At 39.4% G+C, this 23,561-nt stretch overlaps 1 protein-coding gene across 3 annotated transcripts in view; it reads right to left on the reverse strand.

Annotated features, from left to right (window-relative positions):
* Nucleotides 1-23,561, reverse strand: part of DYM (dymeclin) — a 348,564-nt gene that overhangs the window by 183,210 nt on the left and 141,793 nt on the right. For 2 of the 3 annotated variants that reach the window (XM_065405941.1, XM_065405940.1), the window contains exon 10: nt 4,887-5,069. In XM_065405941.1, the coding sequence (XP_065262013.1) occupies nt 4,887-5,069 (183 nt within the window). Of the gene's footprint in view, nt 1-446; nt 651-4,886; nt 5,070-23,561 lie in introns of all 3 variants that reach the window. The other variant, XM_065405937.1, reaches the window with a different exon arrangement.

Here is a 23,561-nt window from a genome sequence, read left to right on the forward strand (position 1 = left end):
AAAAAAAAAAGAAAAAAAATCATTTACCACCTAGGTTTCTGTTTGTTTTACAGACACTTTAATGTCTGACACGAGCACCACAGAAAGAACTGGAGCTAAATACCTGCAGAAATAATCTTTAGTCAGTCTTGGTTCAACTTTTACTGGTGTCAATAAACCTTAGCCAAGTCTCATAAAACGTCAGTTGTTATGTCAAAGTTACAATCGTTCTCTCACATGAGAACTGGTGAGCCTTCCTTATACCCATATTAGTCTTTCTTGCTCCTCCCTCCAACTCACAGTCAGTCATGCCTGTAACAAAGCTGCCATGTCACCCTTTATTCCCCTCCTTGGCCTGGTCTACACTATGGGGGGGGGGGGGGAAATCGATCTAAGATACGCAACTTCAGCTACGAGAATAGCGTAGCTGAAGTCGACGTATCTTAGATCGACTTAGAATCACTTACTTCGTGTCCTCGAGGCGCGGGATCGATGGTCGCCACTCCCCCGTCGACTTTGCTTCCGCCTCTTGCCGAGCTGGAGTTCAGCAGTCGACGGGAGAGCGATCGGGGATTGATTTATCGCGTCTACACTACACGCGATAAATTGATCCCCGATAGATCGATTGCTACCCGTTGATCCGGCAGCTAGTGTAGACGTACCCCTTGATTCTTAAGGTAAGAAAAGAAGGCATCTCACGAAATGCTGGGTAACGGTGCAGCTACAGGGCTTTCCTTGACAGCTAGAATTCCAAGGGAACGTGAAGGAGTAGGTTTGTTTCCAGTCCCAAAATGACCCAACTTCAGGGTTTAGTTTACAGTGCTCTAGGAGTATCATATCTGGATTTGCTGGTTAGTATTAGTCCTTCAAAGGGCTAGTCTACATTGAAAACTTACATTGGCTTAGCTACGTCTCTCAGAGTTGTGAAAAATCCATCCCCCTAAGGACTTAGCTATGCCAACCTAACCCTCTGTGCAGGTCAACAGAAGAATTCTCTCAATTTAGCTACTGCCTCTTAGGGAGGTGGATTAACTACAGCAATGGGAGAACCCCTCCCATTGCTGTGGTGAGTGTCTACACTGAAGAATTACAGTATTGCAGCTGTAGCATTTTAAGTGTAGACATATCCTAAGTAACCTATGTTCAATGGCCATAATATAGGCCTTGGTTAGACTAGAAAGAAAGGTGTTTGTTGTTTTAAATTAGATAAGTGATGTTTCAAATCACATTAGCTAAGCACAGTTTAACTCCTTGAAAATCGTGTCAGGTGGTCGTGGTGTGTATGGCATAACTTAGGGTGAAGGTAGAAATGGAACCAGAACAGAATATTATGAAAGTAACAGTAAAACGGGTTGAAAACTGGTTTCTATGTGTTTCTATGATGTTTGTGGAACTAATTATGTGACTTTTCAAGTGTATTTGAGACATAAGCAGCTCAGAAATGTCCATTTAAAATAAAAAACTTGTAAGTGGATACATGGAGAAAGATATTTCTTGCTATATGAGCTTCCAGAATGCTGCAATAAGTGAACTGGACATAGCTTTATTTTCAGAGAAGGTAAGCTGTCTGGATCACCATGAAAAATTAAAGCAGCCTTTCAAGATAACACTTGCTCTTCTGCACAGAGTAATTTTTAAGACAGAATGGAAAACCTATTGGGGGGGGGGGTTGTTTACTTTTGTTGTGTGTATTTTTTTTTTAATTGTGATCACCATGGTGAAGGCAGGCAAGCATATTGTGTGTGTCTGGGCTGGTTTGTTGATTACTTTCCATAACAAGTTTTTAAAAGCTGAAAATTGGACTGAGCAGTTTTAACTTTGTTAATGTAACAGCAACAGCTGTAGAGTTTCCAAAGCGATCAAAACTTCAAAATCTATTCTTAATCTCCCCAGGACTTGAGTTAGCATATTAGGGGTGCTGGAGAACAGCTGATACTTTGCATGTGAATCCTCTATTTTGCATAAAAGCGAGATAATGATCAAATAATCTACATTATATCACCATAAAGAACGGTGGCGACTTTAACATTCTCACCAGCTATGCTCCTATCGAAAAGAATTGCAAGCCAATACAAATTTAACCTTTAAATGAGCAGTCCTGCACTTTTCTACTACGCTTTTCAACTTTTCTTAATAAACCTTTACATCTGTGCAGCGTATGCAGCAAAAACTCCTATGCATCAAAAACACTCCCCTATTTTTAAAAAAGCCACTACTCTTCTCTTCCTTTTTCTTCCATATTCCCAGAAAAGCTTCTAAACAATTGTCAGTGTGTATTCCATTAATCCAAAACAACTGCTACTTTGTGAAAATATTTCTTATTAAAATTTAACATTTAAGTGTAGCTAGAGATGTGAAGCAGATTAATTCAACGTACTCTACTAAAGGAGCACTTAGATGCTATAGTCAGCTGAGAATTCTACATGTCTCAAGGCTCGAGCTGTGTGAATTACTAAACAAAACCACTAAGAGTTGCAACATTTCTTTACCTGTTTTGTTACAGAGACACTTACAAGCCTTTTTAAAAATTGACAAAAACTAGCAAAAGAATCTTTTAAAAACATTATGGAAGAAGAGTCCTAAAGAATTTAATAAAGACAGATAATCTTTCTAAACCTATTTATGGACTTCAATAGCAGGGATATAATCTGTATTATATTCCATAGAATGGTTTTAAAAATTCTATAGAAAAGATGTAGTTACTCTTTATTAAATTCTACAGGTTTCAGAGTAATTTCTCTAGAACACAATTGGTTTCATCCCCAATAAATTAGATAGGATATTTTCATAAAGTAAAAAGTTAATTCTCATATTATATTCAGATCCTATACATAGTTAAAGTTGCAAAAAGGCTTCCATTATAATTCTTGTTAAGAACATAAGAACAGCCATATTGGGTCAGACCAAAGGTCCATCTAGCCCAGTATCCTGTCTTCCGACAGTGGCCAATGCCAGGTGCCCCAGAGGGAATGAACAGAACAGGTAATCATCAAGTGATCCATCCCGTTGCCCATTCCCAGCTTCTGGCAAACAGAGGCTAGGGACACCACCCCTGCTCATGCTGGCTAATAGCTATTGATGGACCTATCCTCCATGAACTTATCTAGTTCTTTTTTGAATTCTTTTATAGTCTTGGCCTTCACAACATCCTCTGGCAAAGAGTTCCACAGCTTGACTGTGTGTTGTGTGAAGAAATACTTACTTTTGTTTGTTTTAAACCCGCTGCCTATTAATTTCACTTGGTGACCTCTAGTTCTTGTGTTATGAGGAGTAAATAACACTTCCTTATTTACTTTCTCCATGTCAGTCATGACTTTATAAACTTCTATCATATCCCCCCTTAGTCATCTCTTTTCCAAGCTGAAAAGTCCCAGCCTTATTAATCTCTCCTCATATGGAAGCCGTTCCATACTCCTAATCATTTTTGTTACCCTTTTCTGAACCTTTTCCAATTCCAATATATCTTTTTTTGAGATGGGGTGACCACATCTGCATGCAACATTCAAGATGTGGGCGGACCATGGATTTAGAGAGACAATATGATATTTTCTGTCTTATTATCTATCCCTTTCTTAATGATTCCCAACATTCTGTTCGCTTTTTTAACTGCTGCTGCACATTGAGTGGATGTTTTCAGAGAACTATCCACAATGACTCGAAGATCTCTTTCTTGAGTGGTAACAGCTAATTTAGACCCCATCATTTTATATGTATAGTTGGGAATATAATTTTCCAATGTGCATTACTTTGCAATTATCAACATTGAATTTCATCTGCCATTTTGTTGCCCAATCACCCAGTTTTGTGAGATCCTTTTGCAGCTCTTCACAGTCTGCTTGGGACTTAACTATTTTGAGTAGTTTTGTATCATCTTCAAATTTTGACACCTCACTGTTTACCCCTTTTTCCAGATAATTTATGGATATGTTGAATAGGTGATCTGGAAAAAGGGGTAAACAGTGTTGTCATTCCCTTTTGTTTTCCCTGCCTCCCAGCTTTTCCACAGGAATAAATTTAATCTGAAGAATTGTATGGTTAACAATGGGAGGAGCAGAATTCGTTTGTTCTAATTGTACAATGCAGATACAATGTTTCCCAACACTTAAAAATGAGTCTAAATAAATTACACACACACACACACACACACACACACACACACACACACACTACAAGTAGTCAGCATGTCATTTAAAACACCACCAATAACATTATGAAATGAGCCCAAGGACCCTCTGAGGACTAAGAGCTTTTCTGCAGAATGAAAGCAGCTCCAGGCCCAGCTGAGCTGACTAAAGTTTCCTACTTAAATAAGCGAACTAGTTTCAAGCTCATCCCTTCAATGCTTCAAGTTTCAGAAGTATAAAACTTTAAGTGTCAAACTAGCTCAGCTACAAACAAGTTTACATCTATGGATATAAAACTAAACAATGAAGTATGGTCCAGGCAGCCCAGATCTCCCAATGCCCTATTGCGTTCCTAAGGCCAACAGGATCCTTCTGGCTACCTGACTTGCCCCCAGCTACGCACCCCCCTCACCTTCCCATTGCTATTTCTATCTTGTGACGTTCCAGAGCTATGCAGAAGAGAAAAGGTCTTAAAAACGTTGCAAGAAAGCAAGCTATAGAAACTCCATTTTCCAAAACTGAATTGCACAGTACCTTTCAGTGTTTAACCCCCCCCCCCCCCCCCCCCGCCACAGTGTCTTAAGTTTCATGGGCTGAGACGTGCCGGCTCAGGAACTTCACAGGATCTGTGGAAGAGGAACTCCCTTTCTGTACATTTCCTAGGTTTACAGGACAGAACCTGTATTATAGCACACCTTGGTAAGAGCAATGGTTAAGAAGCCAGGATAACACAATGCCTCAGTTGCTTCAATTCACACTAGAAGATTAAGAAAAGGTACAAACCTTGTGTGTTCTTGAAGGACATAATAGCTTGTCTGTACGGGTTTGGTGTATCTGGAGCATCAGTCAAATTAGCGAGCACAAGCAGAAGCAGAAGGCTCTGATTAGCTAAAGGTGATGACTGTTCCTGCTGTGGTGCCGGTTTACTTCCTACTCCACCCAACGTGAATACTGTCCACAGGCCAGCTAAAGGGAAGAATTGAAGAAGAGAGTGCTCTTAGCGAATATGTTATTAAATATTTATGGTGCGCTTTCAGGGCATACCCATCTTTCCAAATGAGTAAGATGTTTCTTTTGGTCTACCCTCAAGTACAGATACAATACAGAGAAGAACAATTCATCCTGGGAGAGACAAAGTGACAACACTGATCATGAATTTGATGGTGGAAGAATTCATGAAAGCACATTTCAAAGGAGTAGAGGGGAGAGCATTTGGCAGATGAGAACAGGGAGGCTGCTGGAAGTGTAAGAGGTAATAGTGCAGGAGGAGATGAAAGGTACAATCAGGAGAAAGAGGCAGGGCCATAATGGTGAAAGGCTCTGAAGGTAAAGAGATTAAACCTGATGTGATAGAAGACACAAAGCCTGTGAGGGGATTCAAGGAGGGGACGCTGACACAGTTGGTGCACTGGGAGAGGAAGACAAATTTGTACAATATTTTTGTAATCAGATAATCTCCTTTAAAAATGCAAATTGATTCCGACATGCTGCATTTCTTAATGTGCTTTTTAATTAAACCCAGAATGTTATAATAGATCCCAAGGCCAGAAGGATCACTGTGATCATCTAATCCAGCGATCGGCAACCTTTGGCACGCAGCCCGCCAGGGTAAACCCCTTGGCGGGCCAGGCCGGTTTGTTTACCTGCCGCATCTGCAGGTTTGGCCGATCGCGGCTCCCACTGGCTGTGGTTCGCCGCTCCAGGCCAACAGGGGCTGCGGGAAGTGGCGCGGGCCGAGGGATGTGCTGGCCGCCGCTTCCCGCAGCCAGTGGGAGCTGCGATCGGTCAAACCTGCGGACGCGGCAGGTAAACAAACCGGCCCGGCCCACCAGGGTACTTAGCCTGGCGAGCCGCGTTCCAAAGGTTGCTGATCCCTGATCTAATCTGACCTCCTATATAATAGAGGCCATAGAACTTCCCTAAAATAATTCCTAGTGCAGATTTTTTAGAAAAGCATCCAATCTTGATTTTAAAATGTTTAGTGATGGAGAATCTACCATGACCCTTGGTAAGTTGTTCCAATGGTTAATTACTCTCACTGTTAAAAATGTATGGCTTATTTCCTGTCTGAATTTGTCTAGCTTCAACTTCCAGCTAGTGGACTGTATTATACCCTTCCCTGCTAGACTGAAGAGCCCATTATTAAATATCTGTTCCCCATGTAGGTACTTATAGACTGTAACCAAGTCACCCCTTAACCTTCTCTTTGTAAAGCTAAATAGATTGAGCTCTTTGAGTCTATCACCATAAAGCATGCTTTTTAACCCTTTACTCATTCTCGTGGATCTTCTCTGAAACCCTTCCAACATATCAACATCCTTCTTGAATTGGAGACACCAGAACTGGACGCGGTATTCCAGACGAGGACACACCAGTGCCAAATCCAGAGAAGAAAAATAACCTCTCTACTCCTACTCAAGCATCCAGTTTTTCCATCCAAAGATTGCATTAGCCCTTTCAGTTACAGCATCACACTGGGAGCTCACATTTAGCTGATTATCCACCCCAACACCCAATCTTTTTCAGAGTCACTGCTTCCCAGGATAGCATGCCCCATTCTTTGTTCCCAGATGCATACAACTTACATTTCGCCATATTAAAATGCATATTGTTTGGTTGCGCCCAGTACACCAAGTAATGCAGATCACTCTGTATCAGTGACTGGTCCACTTCGTTATTGACCACTCCCCTTATTTTTGTGTCATTGTGACAGGATCCCCAGGGTACAAACTGGAACTGGCGTACCGCTGTGCCCCCTTGACTCTCCAGCCTGGGCTTTCTCTCACAATGCTTTGCTAGTGACAACCAGCAAACCCCTTCAGGTGCTGTTATCACTCAGCACAACTGCATGTGGAGCCCCACACTCAGCTAGATTGTATGAATGCTGCTTGAGCCACTAACAAATCACACAGAGAAAGGCACCACTAAATCTCCCAAGTCCCTAGCCTTGGGCCCCACAACTGTACCGTCTTGCCCTGGTCAGAAGCCTGACCAGTGTAAGTACATTACCTAGTGTGCCCCTCCCTCTATGTGGAGAGGGCACACATCATCCTTTGTAACCTGAGCTGAGCACTTCAACCAAAACACACTGTTTTAGGTAAAATATAAAACCGATTTATTAAGTACAAAAAGATATATTTTTATTATAATTGGTAGGCACAATGGGTAAGAGATAGTTACCAAAGAAAATAAAAGGTAAGCGCACAGTCTAAATCTTAAACCTTATTAGACTGGGCAGTATTTGGATCAAGCAGTTTTGTCACCCCCCTAGGTGTTACAGTTCTTAGTACACAGGGTTCCCCTTTAAGCCTGGGACCAGTCTCCTCAGTTCAAGTCTTTGTTTTCCCAGCATTCTTGTTGCTTCCAGTGTAGGCGGGGGAGGAGAAAGGCCCAAAGCATGATGCCACTGTCCCCCCCTCTTTTATATCCTCAGTCCATGTGCCAGGAAGACACTAGCTCAGGCATGCCTGGTGGGCTTTGTTAAGTCACAGGGTTGAGCAATCCCCCTGGTGTGGTCTTGTGCAACTTAGTCAAAGTTGAGCAGTCCCCATTGTGTGGTGCTTGCACAACTGTCATTGAATTGTAAATCCCTTGTTTACTATTCCCCTGCTGGTCAATGGCTGGTGATGATCATTCAATGCCCACCCAACTGATATTGATTGGTATTAATTATATTATCTTCCTTTAATTCTTTATTAATCGAGTCCCGTATCAGCTACTCCATTATTTTGCCTGAGATCAATGTCAGGCTGACAAACCTATAATTACCCACGTCATCCCATTTACCCTTTTTAAATATTGGCACAACATTAGCATTCTTCCAGTCTTCTAGAACTTCCCCAGTGTTCCAAGACTTATTGAAAACCCAGCATTATCAGTGCAGCAAGCTCCTCAGCCAGCTCTTTTAAAACTCTCATATACAAGTTATCCAGATCTACTGATTTTAAAATGTCTAACTTTAGTAGCTACTGTTTAACATCCGCCTGAGATACTAGTGGAATGGAAAGAGTGTTATCACATGATATGACTACTTCACGTTTCCCCCCCAAATACAGAACAGAACTTTTTTGAATTATTTATGACAATTTCACCATTTCCATCTAGTAATGGACCAAAACTATTGTTAGGATTTTTTTTGTTTGTTCCTAATATACTTAAAAAAACCAAATCTTATTGTCCTTAACTCTGCTTGCCTAAGCAATTTTTTACAATTCCTAGCTTCTAATTTATATTTATTATTATCAACTTTCCCTTTCTTCCATTTTTTTTTTTTAAATTTTATAGCTTCCTTCACTTCCTCGCTAAACCAGGTTGGTTTTTTTTAACCAATAGAGCCGCCTTCTTCGATTATGGCTTTTTGGGCATCTAGTAAGGTGTTCTTAAACAATTCACCTGTTTTAGGAGAAGCACAATTAGCTCATGACCAGGGAACATAACAATTGCTAGTACTTGTTAAACTTTAATAGCCAGATTTACAGTTATGCAAAAGACAGCAACACTGTACACTTTGTTGTGGATGAATGTCATGTCTTTCAAATTCCAAACAATGTTCTTAATGAGGACTAGGCAAAACTAACAATAGTTAACCTCAGTTCTGTTTTAATCAGATCCACCCTTTGATTTTTAAGTTAGGATTTAGAATAAATGAATGAAACTTGAGAAAGTCTAATACTTCAGTGGAAGGCACTTATGCTACCTTTAGGCTTTTTAAATGGATTATATAGAACACATGCAGTTATGGAAATACAAATTTAGCCTGCAAAACTAGCAGACAATAGTTTACCTTTGACCAATTGGCTTCTGTTAAGCTTAAAGTACACAATTTACTAGTAATTCTGTTGGGAACCAGTCACCTTTATTGATTGGTGCCTCTTAATAAAGTGGTAGCTTCCCCACACAAACAAACCCCCCAAAGTAATTAATTACAAAAAAATTACATTAATGCAATGCTATGGTTGCACAATTAAGCACCCCAAAGGAAGAAAAGCAAAGGACCTTAACTCTAGCCCCTTGCTTTAAGCCACTATGATACAGTCTTTAATTACACAATCACGTTACTATAAATATACATGTATATATAAGATAATTTCTACTATCTTGTATAAAATAGTATGTCATCATGTAGCTGTAGTGTTTCTGTGAAAAAGTTAAGATTATGCGTTAAGCTTAATTTCCATATTTTCCAAGCTTTGGATGCTTAAGAGTGCTAATTTGCATATTATAGTTTCATTTTAAATTAAATGTGTTATTAAATATCTTAAAACAGTATGCTTGAATGCCCACATCTTAAAGTACTGATGATTAACGAAGTTGATCAGCTACATTCCTGTTTAGCACTCAATACATCTCCCAGCACATCCCTGTTTCCACCCATTGTATGCCAGAAACTGCTTGATCAGCAAAATCTTGAAACTCATAACTCAGGATCATGAAATGAACAATCCCGGCATTAGAATTCTTACTGATCACCTGTAAACTAAAATTTTAATTTACAATAAATACAATGTATTTCTCAAATGTAAAGAAACAATTTAAGGCAATTTAGTCTTCTTTGAGACTCTAAACACATTGGACATGAGAGCCCGTATGGATCCTTTTGAATTTAAAGCAGAAATATACTCTACCTGATAGAATCATAGAACAATAGGGTTAGAAGGCACCGCAAGAGTCAGTTTGTTTAACTCCCTGCAAAGATGCAGGATTTGTTGTGTCTAAATCATCCAAGACAGATGGCTATCCAGCCTCCTTTTGAAAGCCTCCAGTGAATGAGATTCCATGACTACCATAGGCAGTTGTTCCATTGTCCTACTGTTCTTACAGTGAGGAACTTTTTCCTGAGATTTAATCTGCTATGCTGTAGTTTGAACTCATTGCCTCTTGTCCTGCCTTCTATGGCAAGAGAGAACAATTTTTCTTCATTTTTTTTTAAGGCACTCTTTCAAGTATTTGAAGACCACTATCATGTCCCTCCGCCCCTCAGTCTCCTCTTTTTCAAACTAAACATATCCAGTTCCTTCAGCCTTTGCTCATATGGCTTGCATTCCATCCCTTTGATCATCTTTGTTGCTCGCCTATGGATCCTTTCCAGTTTTTCTACACCCTTTCTATACATTGGTGACCAAAACTGGACACAGTACTCCAGCTGAGGCCTAACTAGTGTCGACTTAAGCAGTACTATCACCTCCTGTGACTTACATTAACAGAGGCATAGCATGCAACAAAAAATTGCCTTTGCTTTTTTTGCAACAACACTGCATTGTTGACTGCTGTTGAGGTTTTGATCCACCACAACTTCCAGATCTTTCCCCCATTCTGTATCTGTGTATTTGGTTTTTCTTGGCTAAGAGTAGCACCTTATCTTTGTCTTTGTTGAATTTCATTTTCTTGTCTATAGCCCAGTTCTCCAATTTATCAAGATCCTTTTTAACTTTAGCTCTATCCTCCAAAGTGTTTGCAACCCCCCAGCTTTGTCTCATCTGAAAATTTGATCAGTATGCTCTCTACTCCTACATCCAGATCATTATTAATATGTCAAACACCACCAGACCCAGAACAGATCCCTGTGGAACTCCACTTTTGAGACCTTCCAATCTGACATCATTCCATTAATACTTATTCTTTATTTGCAGTTGTTTAGCCAATTGTGTATCCACTTAATGGTAGTTCCACCGAGCCCACATTTCGCCAGCTTACTTATCAGAATGTCATGTGGGACTGTGTCAAAAGCCGTGCTAAAGTCCAACAAAAACAGCTTAAACTATAGTTGGCCTTGTATAAACTCAGCCACCTGAATGGCACTTTTCTTCAAACAGAGTTATACATTCAGATTCTGCAATAAACCAACACTCACTTCCTCATGCTCACTGCAAAGAAATTATTACAATGCCAAAAGAAAGAGAAATAATGCCGTTCAGCATTAATTAGTTTGAAGGAGACCCCTTAATGAAGAGCAATTATAATTAAATACTTCACTAAAACAATCATGTTACATGAATCACCCTTTATCAGTACTTTTTTGATCAGTTGCTCCCGAATTGAAACAATGCTGCTGAATAAAAAATGCTGCTCAACCTCAACACTGAAGTGTCCCTTTAACTCACATTAGAGCCATTTGGAAGTGTAATTTGGCTGGCCACATTTTGCAAAGAAGGTTAAAAAAACCTGACAATAATTTATTTTATTTTCACTCATTAAATGAATCAGACTGTAATACATTTTCCCCCTTTTAAACCACAACTATTATGTATTTATCATTCTCAGCTAAACCAGCATTTTTATTTTCCACCATCCCCTCCCTTCTGTAATAGCATCAGCCATTACTACACCTTTCCTCTGAATTTAGGAAAAGCGGTACATAGCCAAACTCATGACCCAACTATCCTACTGAAGCTCTGTGTCTCAGTTGGCAACTTTCTCACTCTGGAAGAGCAAAATCATCCTAAAAGAGATATATAACATTCACTTCAGAGCCATAGGGCATCTCAAAATTTGGCACTGAATGTTATGAGTGGTTGCTCCCAATGTCCTCAAACCAGCAGAAAACCTTAAACTATTCCTTCCGGATTATCAGGAACTCAAAATACTGAAACAAATAGCTAATCAAAAATAGTTTGGAAAGGCTGGAAAAGCAGATACAGTGGCTATATAAAATTAAATATAGGAACAAAACCAGTCTCATATCCACCTTAAACATTCAGTGCATCTGTCATGAGAGTGACAGACATACAGGGTGAACATCAAGAATGCTACATTTGGTGAAAAAGAAAAGGTTGTCAAGACCCAATAAAAATGGAGGGTACCCTATTAATGTGTGGGCTGTCAAGAGGATGAATCGTATGTAACACATATATGCTGTAATTGACATTATCAAAACATTGGCTGGCAAGATATGTCACTCAAAGGTTTAATAGTTCTTTACACCCGTTGCCAAAATTTTAAGAGAAAACAATAACTAGCAAGTTCTGGTTCCTAAAACTAATCTGGCCCTACAAGTAAAATAAAGAGATTTAAGGTACATTCCATATCCTCAAATCATCAAAATATCAAATTGTAACATTGTCTTTGTCTTTTTTATTTAGGGTCAGGTAATAATTTAATAATTTTGAAACAACAAAGTTTTCAGATCAAATTTGTTAAACTGGAATTAAAATTGAGTGAGTGAGAGAGAGAGTGTGTACACATGTATATCAGTAAGTTAATGGTAGAACTACAAAGGGATGTTGCAATTATCCCCAAAGTAAGCATTGCAAACACAAGAAACCCAAAGCTAAGGTTAAATTTTAAAGAAATCCAAACATTAAAGGTATGGAAATACACAACTAAGGCACTCAAACAGCCTTAACTCTGCCCTGTAGTGACAACCAGCCAAAAAAAAAAAAAAGGAAAACATGCATCTTTAAAAAACGAGTTGAATCTAATTTGGGACCATAAATATAATTATTCACTATTCAGTATTGTATTATTATTGGATTGTGTCACTGCCACACTCTTCATGCAGTCTTTGGTTTCCCAATTATCCATTCCTGCTGGGCAGAAACAAGAAAGCCAGGACGGGGAAGTCCCAGGCTGCAGATAACACAGAGTAGTAGCAAGTTTGTTATATTATTCCATATTTAGTTCTGTTCATAATAAAGGGTTTATCTGGATATCGGTCTGTCCATCAGTAAGATACTACACTCACTACAGCAGAGAGTGAAAGTTGTTTGGATGACTTAACTGCGCATTTTCATACGATGTTTGGATTTCTTTTTAAATATTATCTTCACTTTGAATTTTATTTGTTAATACACCTCTACCCCGATATAACGCTGTCCTCGGAAGCCAAAAAATCTTACCGCATTATAGGTGAAACCGCGTTATATCGAATTTGCTTTGATCCGCCGGAGTGCGCAGCCCTGCCCCCCCCGGAGCGCTGCTTTACCGCGTTATATCCGGTCACGTTATATCGGGGAAGAGGTGTAGTTGTTTTATGAAGATCCAGAATGTGAGAATTAGATAGAAGTTTTCTTAAAGGCCGTTTCCATCCCAGAAGATGACAAACACTAGCTGCGACTCCCAGCCTCTAAAGTACCCTTTTCCTGTTGAAGATTTGTATATTAGTTAACACAAAAGGCTTTACTTCAACTACCCTAGTTGTCAGTCTATAAAAGCAACAAACCCACAGCCACAAAAAATTATTTCTCCATGTGTTTTCAATAAGTACATTTTTGGGTGTTTTATTTACATTTATGCCTTAATGTTTCACTGCAAATATTCTTACGTGCATTCTATAATTGAAATTCTCTCATACGATTCTACTGATGCATTCGACAACAGGATACCCTATTACCTGTATTTTTGTCCTCTAACTAATAAAATTGCCAACAAATGTCTAAAAAAATTATTTTGTTTTGGCAAATACACAGAAGAGTCTGGAGAGAACATGTTGTTTTGATCTTAAACACTAATCTTTTTTTCCTCTGGCAGCTCAGACAATGGAAAATTTCTTACTGATAATTTCATTTCTGCAATCAGTATCTCCCACAATTCTGGGCTTCTGGGCTGCTCTCCTCTCTCTGCAGCTTCATGGAGGCAGATCAGTGCTTTGACTCCACACATTCAGGCCATGCCCCATTTGCCACCAGATGAGCTTTTCCCAAGCTGTAAAACCTGCATAATATCAGTACTTACAAAATATTCCAGACAATGAAATAACTGTGTACATGAGACCAAGGAAAAACTATCCTATGGTAACAATTCCACTTAATATTTGACCTTTGGCTCACAAGCCATTTAAGTGGGTAGATTCTGAGAGATGCTGCTGGCAGAAAGGAAATTATCAATAAGAAATTTTCCATTCTCTCCCTCAATTCTGGATATTGGGGAAGTATTGAGCAGAGAGCCGATGTTTTCATAACCATCCCTAAAAGAGTTCAGTAGATAAGGAGTACCCCCCTTTAATATAGGCTGCTCAAAGTTCTATATTATTTCCGGACTGCCACCTCATCACCTTCCTGCCAAAGAAGGCCTCTGCAGAAGACAAAATTCCACTTTATAATGCTTAATGAAGATGTTAGCTGTAGAACAAGGGACCACTTTGCAAATTTCTGAGGTGGACGAACTTGCTCGTGCCACCCATGAGGCTGCTAAGGATCTCATGGATTGAGACTTGATCCCCTCTGAGGCAGGAACCTCTGATGATTTGTCTAATCCACCTAGTGGAGGAGGATTTGGAAACTCCACGTCCCTAGCACTTTGGGTGGAAGGACACAAATAGGAAGTTCAATCTTCTCGTGGATTTTGCACACTTGGGAAAGATTTTCAACACTCTTCTGAAATCTAAGGTGAGCTATGCCTTTTCAGTTGGCTATTGTGGTTTTGGACAAAATGAAGGAAGCACAACCTCTTGCGAAGTGTGGAAGGAAGAATTCACCTTAGAAAGAAAGGACTCTGGTGTCCTAAGAACCACCTTGTCCTCCTGGAATATACAGCAAGGCTTCTGTATAGATAAGGCTGCCAACTCAGACATTCGCCTGGTGGATGTGACAGCTACTAAGAAACAGGTCTTAATGGATAAATAAAAAGCCAGCACTGAAAGCAAAGGTTCACAGGGATGGCTTGTCAGTGCCCTCAAAACTAGAGGTAGGTCCCATTTTGGAAAGTAGTCTGACCACTGATCTGGCTAGTCAGACTGCTCAAAGGTATCTGGCTACCTGTGGACTGTACACCTGGGTGCTCGAAAATCCTATAAATAGCACACTAAAAGTTGACCTTACATGCAATGGTGCTGGGCTGAAGGCCTCTGTTTAGGCCTTCTTGGAGAAAATCCAGAATGGCTAGAATTCCAGGATCTCTGGGATCAGCACTGTATTCTTGGCACCAGTTACAGAATGTGGTCCAGATAGAGGAATATGCTTTTAGTGTCGATACCCTCTTAGATGAAAGCAATGTCTTGATGACTGTGGAGGACAGACATGTCTCCTAGTGATTCCCTTTCAATAATCAGGCTGTTAGTTGAAGCAGTTTCAGTTCCGGATGAAGAAGAGGCCCTTTCGAGAGAATGTCCAGTCTCCATGGAAGCTGGAGTGGGGATTCCAGTTTCAGCTCTATCAGGTCTGAAAACCAAGGTCTTCTTGGCCAATGAGGAATTATAAGAATTAGTTACCTGTTCTTGTCTTATTTTCTGAACCACCTTCCACAGTAGCGGAAAGCATGGAAACAGGCAAAATAGGTCTTGCGGCCAACTGTGTGATAAGGCACACAGGGGTCTGCCTCCCTTGTGAAGTATTTCAGCCTCTTTGTGTTTGTATGATTCACAAACAGGTCAGTTGAAAGGAGGCTAACCATCTGACAGATGAGACTGAAAACCTCTTGATTCAGGAACAACTGTGAGTTGTCAACCATAAGCCTTCTGAACCAATCTGCCTTTTGGTCCAGATCTCCTTTGATGTGGATCATTCTGAGGGAAAGGAGGAACTGTTCCACCTACTTCAATATTTCCAGTGCTTCTGAGTGTAGTGTCAGACTCATTGTTCCCCCTTGATTGTTTAAATATGTGACCACAATAATAGTGTATGATTGAATCAGGACATGGTTGCACCTTAGGATGGGCTGGAACCTTTGCAGAGCTAATTCGACCACTCTCAACCCTAGAGGTTTATATTGTGAGACTTTTCCTCCTGGCTCTAGAGACCCTAGGTCTCCAAGTGAGCTCGCCAGCCCTCTAGACTGGCATCGGTTGTGAGGACTAACTAATGTGGAAGGCAGATGGGCATGGTTTTGCAAACGTTGTCATGGATTGACCTCCACTGTAAGGAGTTGATTTTTCCTGCATTCCTGGGAGTGTTCCCACACCTTTAAAATGAGGCTTGAAGACATCTGATGAGTGACCGTGCCCATGAAGCGATCCCTATGCACGACACCAGGAGTCATAGCAGTTGGAGGCATAATGCTATGGTAGAGTCTCCTGTGGCTCTTGAGCAAGATGATAAATTTCGGGATTTTCTGAAACCTTTCTTATGATGGGTAGATCCTTGCTACCAAGCTGTCTATTTCTGCCCCCAGGTGGATTATTCTGGTGGACAGAACCAAAGAACTTTTCTTGGCATTGGTGATGAAGCCATGTATCTAAAGGAGATTCAACATCCAAGATGTGGCCCTGTGCAGTACTGATCGTGATGGAGCTCTGATCAGAATGTTGACCAGGAAAGGGGATAGGATGGGCTCTCTGTGACCTGAGTCTGGCTATTATCATTACCAACACCTTTGTAAAAACCCTGGGGACCAAAGACAGGCTGAACAGAAGTGTGCAGCACTGATAAAGGTTCCCATCACGAGCAAACCTCAGAAATCTGTGGTGGCACGATCTGACAGGGATATGGAGATACGCATCTGGTAGACCTACAAAAGTAAATAAGTCCTCCCTTGACAGAGATGACACCATTAAGACCAGGGCCAAGAATGAGACTTTTGAAGTCAAGAATTCTGCAAAATGAAAAAAGATGGAGTAGAATCCAGAGAACCTTTCTTCTGAGGGAACATTCTCCACCACTCCCATATCCAGAAGATGAGTTATTTCATTCTGGATCAGATTGTGTTTTACAGGGTCCTTGGAACTGGGTGACTGGATGAAAAATGGATGGGATGGAGCCCTCAGCTCAAGGGAGTACCCCTAGCTGACTACCTCCCTGGTTCATTTGTCTGTGGTTGATGAAAAGCATTCGTCTAGGAAATGAGACATTCTGCCTCCTAGCTTCAGTTCTGGGTGGATGTGATCTTTGTCATCAAGTAAATTTGGGGGGTGGAGGAGTGAGGTCCCTCTAGATTGTCTCTCCCTGCACCTCAATGCCACTGTTTTCCCTCAGAGAATCTGTTATCCTTCACTGGTGCCTCTGTTAGGGCGAGCAAAAGGACTGTCTCTGTCTGAAAGCTGGTTTGTACCCTCTCCTAGGGATACTTATTGGGGCAGGGAGAGACTGTTTGGATTTTTCCACATTGTCTGCTACCACATTCTCCAGCTCTTCTCCAAAGAGAAAGGAACCTGTAAAGTTGGCCGAGCATAGGACATACTTAGAGTAAGTGTCCACCTTTCAGGGATGGAGCCATAGGTGGCACCTGGCTACTGAACTGGAAGCCACGGCTCGTGCTGAGAACCTCATTGCATCCATTGAGGCACCAGCTACAAACACTGTTCCTAGGGAGACTTCTTTAAAATTGAACCATAGGCTGGGTGATTTCTGTCCTTAAGGGCTTTGAGATCTTCCAGTCAGGAAAGAGTTACTCTTCCAAAACAGGTAGCTGCCTAGGATGCTCAGAGGCGGCTTCAAAGGCCTTTTTGAGCATGGCCTCCATCTTTCTACCTGTGGGGTCCTTAAAGTAGAACTCCCCCTCTTAAATAAATTAATAAAAGACAAGCTGAAGCTACATCTCTGTGTGGGTATGCTTTTAATAAGAAGGGAAGAAACCTTCTGGATTCAGGGGACATTTGTTCAGCAGAGAATTTCAGGGCTTTTATGAACTGATTGGAAACATCTTCCGTATCAGTGAAAACAAATTTGGGATTTTAATGTAGCTTGACAATTTGTGGAACAGTATCAAATATATGATATGAGATTTTATGACAATAAGGTACCTCCATTCAACATCCTACATAGTCTTTTATATAAGCAGAAAACTACAGAAATTCAGTGCTAAAGATCTAATTTCCATTATCCAGGAAAAATAGGACACATCTGGGTGATGTTCATGTTTGTGCTTCCACGCAGTTAAGTTTTACACTTTGCTGGACACATTCATGCTTTCATGTGATTAAAGAAAAAATTTAATGGCTTGGTTTCAAAGGTGAAAGATTTTACGTTTGCATGGGGGATGGGGATGGGAGAATGGAGAGCCTACTTAAAAATATTTAGATTCAATAGAAAATGTTGCACTGATTTAATTTTAGCTGACATGTTAGAACCATACATTATTTCGACATACACAATATTTCCAAGAGTTTTCCTCCTCTGGAAATTAGTGGCCTCATTGCAACAGTTCTATTGAGTTTGGGGCTCTTCCTGGGAAACTGATTAAACTACTCAGTGGTTAATGGTCTCAGAACGAATGTCTTGTTCTATTTCATGACCTTTAGTTTAGTAGGGGATAAAACGGCCACTTCTGAGCCTTCTTCCTGGAATAAGAGCTAAATCAGCATGTATTCCCTTTGTTGCTTATTTCATGTTTCTGACTGGAAACTGGGAGGGGAATTTTCAAATTCTTTTAGAAATTTTTTCCCCTAGTTGCTGCAAGAATCCATTCATGTTCCAACATCTATTGCTACCCTCAAGATTTACGTTCTGGCACCATCTTACTTCATTATCAGAATCTTACAGAGCAGGATCCTGTATCATTCAGCCACACATTATCAGTCTCCATATTTATGACAGAATGCAAGACAAACTTTCAATGAACTTACATGGGTCAGTCAACTACACAGCTTCCAAAGTCTCAAACAATTTTCCATTAAATTGATTATCCATCATTTTAAGTCTAAGCTTAATGTTTTATTTTAATTCATGCTGACATAATCTTTTTGGATTGTTCATTTTTCTCATCACTGGAGCCTAATAGGATAGCACATCCATTTCTTCCCAGCAGCCTCAACCTCTACTACACATTCTCCACTCTGCAACTGAGTTTATTGATTTAAAAAATTTGACTCTAAGTGCCAGCTACTGGCCATCAGACTTTTTCTGAGAGCCTTCATTAGAGCCTTGCATGAAGCAGATTTATTTGGCAGCCTCTGGCCACTTTTTGGCTGAAGGAGAAGATGTAGGAGTTTTAGAGACAGTAGGGCCTTGACATCCTGGTGACTTGTTTTGGTCTCATTTTAAACATTTCCAACCTGACAATCATATCCCTAGCTACCAACTAAAAAGAAGAAAAATACTTACAGATTGGACTTGGGGGGAAAAAATGAACAGACATCTAGTTGTACATGTCAACTCAGCTCAAGAACTAGTTCCATGTCACATCCCACCATTTGGTGAAACTTTTGGAATACAGGCAGTTGTTTTCTGCTGCATCCCAAAAAGCTTACTGTGAAAGTAAAAGTTGACTGTGAAGGACAATAGCACAAAGGAGTTTCCTCAAACACCCACCTAATGCTAACAAGTCCTTCTTCCACCAAGAACAATGACTAACTGTTCTTAAAAAAAAAAAAAAAAAAAAAAAAAATCAATAGAACTAATATTTAATTATTATGTCCAGACAGCAGCCTTAGGAACTTCAGGGTATTTGTTTAATATTCAGCATGCATACCAAATTTCTTAAATCAATGGTTCTCAAATTGTGGTCTGAGAAGCACTTGCTAGTGGCCTGTGGAGAGCTGGCTGTTGACATGGTGCTCTCATTCTTGTTCCCAGCTGCTATATTGTATTAGACGAAAGCTAAAAATACATAAACATTTTCCTAATATTACTTTTCCCTGTAAGCAATTTCACTAGTTGCCACGGGGATGTTAAGTGATAATAAATGGGAAAGGAAAAAGTGGTCCATGGAATCATTAATGAGAGAGGACAGATCCACAAGGCCATCTCTGTATCAAATTGTGGTTCCCATAATGAAAAGGTTTGAGAAGCCCTGTCTTAAATCAAAGCATGTTTTTATAATTTCTTAGCAATTTTTTTAAGTCCTAAGACAGACTTTAAAGAACTAAAATAAAGCTAAAATTGGGGAGCACCAGCCTAGCCCTGTCCTGTTGATTAATGACTTGGATACTATTGCAGCCAAATAAACTTAGGAAATTCCCATTACAAGTCTCTGAAAGACTCATCATTGAGAGAAACTGGCAAAGCTGAAACAAAGGAAACATGGGGTAATTTCATCTGGATAGTGATCTTTTAGGTCAAAAATCTTTCATCCTCAAAATTACCTTACTGCTCTTTATAAGTTTAACACACTGTTATACAAACTATACAGAGGGATCATTTCATCCAATGAAACAAAGTAATTAAGAGCAAGGCCTCACAAATTAGGACAGGAGTAGTTATATCCTTCATGCATTCTAGTTTTCATGCAGTGAAATTATAAAACTTCAGAGGGACAACAGTTTTTTTAAATATTTAGAATGCTATCTGCAGTAGACACAAGTTTTAACAGAATAACATATCTTAAAAATCTGACAATATATGTGGCACTATATAAAATAATAGTAATAATAAAATAATAATAATAGCAACAGAATTTCTAATTTTCAGCTGTATTTAACATGCTTTGTGCAATCATAAGTGCTGGCCAATCCACTGCCTAGCATTTGGATAAGATAACCAAAACTAGCTTGCAACATAAAAGAACGAACATTTTAAAACCAATCATGAAAGGCTAGTTTCTAGCATACACAGAATCTGGCAAAATAAATTCAGTTTTTAAATACTTGTATACTGGCATATTTTTAAGACATCGGCACAGTGTAACAAGAATGAATGCAAGAGAAATACTGAATTTAAAGAAATTTGTGCAATGTTTTAAATGTTTTGAGATGAAAGCTAAATACCAGCAAATCTTTATTTCGTTTTTACCTTTTGGAATATAAACACGCACAATAACTGTACATATCAATGTAAGTGCATACCAAATGGAGGCAGCAGGACCATTAATAAGCAGAATCATATCAAGCAAACATTTACTCTGAAATCTGAAGTACTGTGTGTGCAATATTTTAGTCTCATGATTTTCATGAACTCTAACAGGAGACTCTCATAAGATTTTAATAAGGGTGACATTACTAAATCTCCACACACCATTGGAAAAATATAATTCTTTGGGTCTAGACTAATTAAAAAAAATCTCACTTCAAGTACACATTAAGGGAGTTGTTTTTTTAAACGGACAATTTGCAGAAAAGCTACTTTTCACAGTGTGCGTCCTTTTGATCAAATCAGCATAACAAGTCCATTAATATTGGGTCACATGCAAATATTTGACTGTCAACAGGAAATTTGGTTATTGGTACAGAAGATTTTTCTTGGGTCAAAGTTCTTTAACACATACTATTACTCAAAAGCAGAAAAGTACTCTCTCCCTGCTGCCAAGGGAAACAAACTAAAAACTTCTAATAGGTCAAACTATGAAGTGAGAAATCTACTGCCTGTCCCCACTTTTGATCATAGCTTTCCTGGGAACAGCACAGTAAGAGTCACCTGATTCACTTCTGTCCATGTGGTTCCCAATAACCCAATGCAGTTGCAGCATGGGAAAGCTGTGAGAAGCAGCAGAGACAATGAAGCTATCTGAACAAGGTGGGAGAGCATCAATTTACACTTAATTTACAACTGGAAGATTCTCTCAATCACAATGGGCAGAAAATTTAACATTTTTGAAATGAGAGTTCCGATTATACAGAAAATTATGGCACTCACCAGAGATCCTTGGATGAGTGGATTTTTCAACGTGTGGGTATATTACCACTGAAAAAGGTGTAACTAAGAAGGATGAATGTGTTTGAAGAGGCCAAGGCTCTGATGTCATTAACATATTCTGGAAGCAGCTTCTCAAGAAATGATCGTTCCCCTTCCCAATGCAGGAGTGTTCCCTACAGTACATTCTGCTATTTGGTCCAGTCTAATTTTAAGTGAACAGCAATGAAGCTTGAATAACTTTAGGAAGAATGTTCCATAATCTAATAAACTTCAACGTCACCCATTTACTCCTACAGGTAAATTCTCTCTGTGTAATACCATAACACCCCCCATCCTTTGGTGTTCAGACCCCTTAAATAAAGGCAGACAGTCATTGCTCTTTTGTTGTTTAGCCAAACTACACATATAGGGTTTTCCTTTTAAGTCATTTCTTTTAAAGTCACTTTTCATTTTGTTTCCTGTGATTAATCCTAGCTCCAGCACTCTGTGACCTCAAACATCACAATGAAAAAAAAATCACAAATAAACTGCTAGCGTGTAGAGATCACTGCGTATCACGCTGACCTATACTGCCTCATTGTTTACTTGTACTCCCTTGTCTGTTTATATCCATCCGTTGTCTTTTGTGTTGTATTTACATTGTAAACCCCCTTGGGCAAGGACTCTCCATTTGTTCTGTGTTTATACAGCACCTTGCACAATGGGGTCCTGGTCAATGACAAAGGCTCCTAGGTGCTATAGTAATACAAATAATAAACAAAAATACATTTGACAAAACAAATTAGCATAATTATTTGTAAAGAGTACACTCTCAATAGCTGTATTCATTTTCCTTCATCATCTACCTTTTCTCCTTTCTCACTGTCCTCAATGATTTGTCCTTATTTCATTACGATACCTAATTTAAAATAGGCTTTTCAAGACAGGAACCTTGGTTTTGTCTTTAAAGAATCAAACATCCTTTTTCCACTAAATGAATAATGATAAATAATTGGTCAGTCCTTCCCAGCCCAGTAATAATTTTTAATCACATGTCTGAGTTCCCTCCAAATGGTCAACCTCTTCCTGGAACTTGAGATACACTCAATTATACACATTCTAGGTGCAGCCTCATCAAAGTCAAATTGCACATTTTAACAAAAACTAAGGCTGACAAGCGATTAAAAAAATTAATCGTGATTAATTGTGCTGTTAAACTAATAGAATATCATTTATTTAAATATTTTGGGATGTTTTCTACATTTTCAAATATATTGATTTCAATTACAACAGAATACAAAGTGTACAGTACTCACTTTATATTTTTTATTACAAATATTTACACTGTAAAAAACAAAATAAATAGTATTTTTCAATTCACCTAATACAAGTACTGTAGTGCAATCTCTTTATCATGAAAGTTGAACTTACAAATGTAGAATTACGTAAAAAAAAATAAAAACCCAACAACCTGCATTCAAAAATAAAATCACGTAAACTTTAGAACCCACAAGTCCAATCAGTCCTACTTCTTGTTCAGCCAATTACTCAAAGAAGTTTGTTTATATTAGCAGAAGATAATGCTGCCTGCTTCTTGTTTACAATGTCACCTGAAAGTGACAACAGGTGTTTGCATGGCACTGTTGTAGCCAGCATCGCAAGATATTTATGTGCCAGATGTACTAAAGATTCATATGTCCCTTCATGCTTCAACCACCAATCCAGAGGACATGCATCCATGCTGATGACGGGTTCTGCTCAATAACGATCCAAACCAGTGTGGACTGACGCATGTTCATTTTCATCGTCTGAGTCAGATGCCATCACCAGAAGGTTGATTTTCTTTTTTGGTGGTTTGGGTTCTGTAGTGTCCGCATCAGAATGTTGCTCTTTTAAGACTTCTGAAAACATGCTCCACACCTCATCTCTCTCAGATTTTGGAAGGCATTTCAGATTCTTAAATCTTGGGTCGAGTGCTGTAGCTGTCGTTAGAAATTTCACATTGGTATCCTCTTTGCATTTTGTCACATTTGCAATAAAAATGTTCTTAAAACGAACAACGTGTGCTGGGTCATCATCCGAGACTGCTATACCATATAGCAGA

Source organism: Emys orbicularis, chromosome 6 (genome assembly GCF_028017835.1).
Source record: "Emys orbicularis isolate rEmyOrb1 chromosome 6, rEmyOrb1.hap1, whole genome shotgun sequence".
In the NCBI taxonomy this organism is placed as follows: domain Eukaryota; kingdom Metazoa; phylum Chordata; order Testudines; family Emydidae; genus Emys; species Emys orbicularis.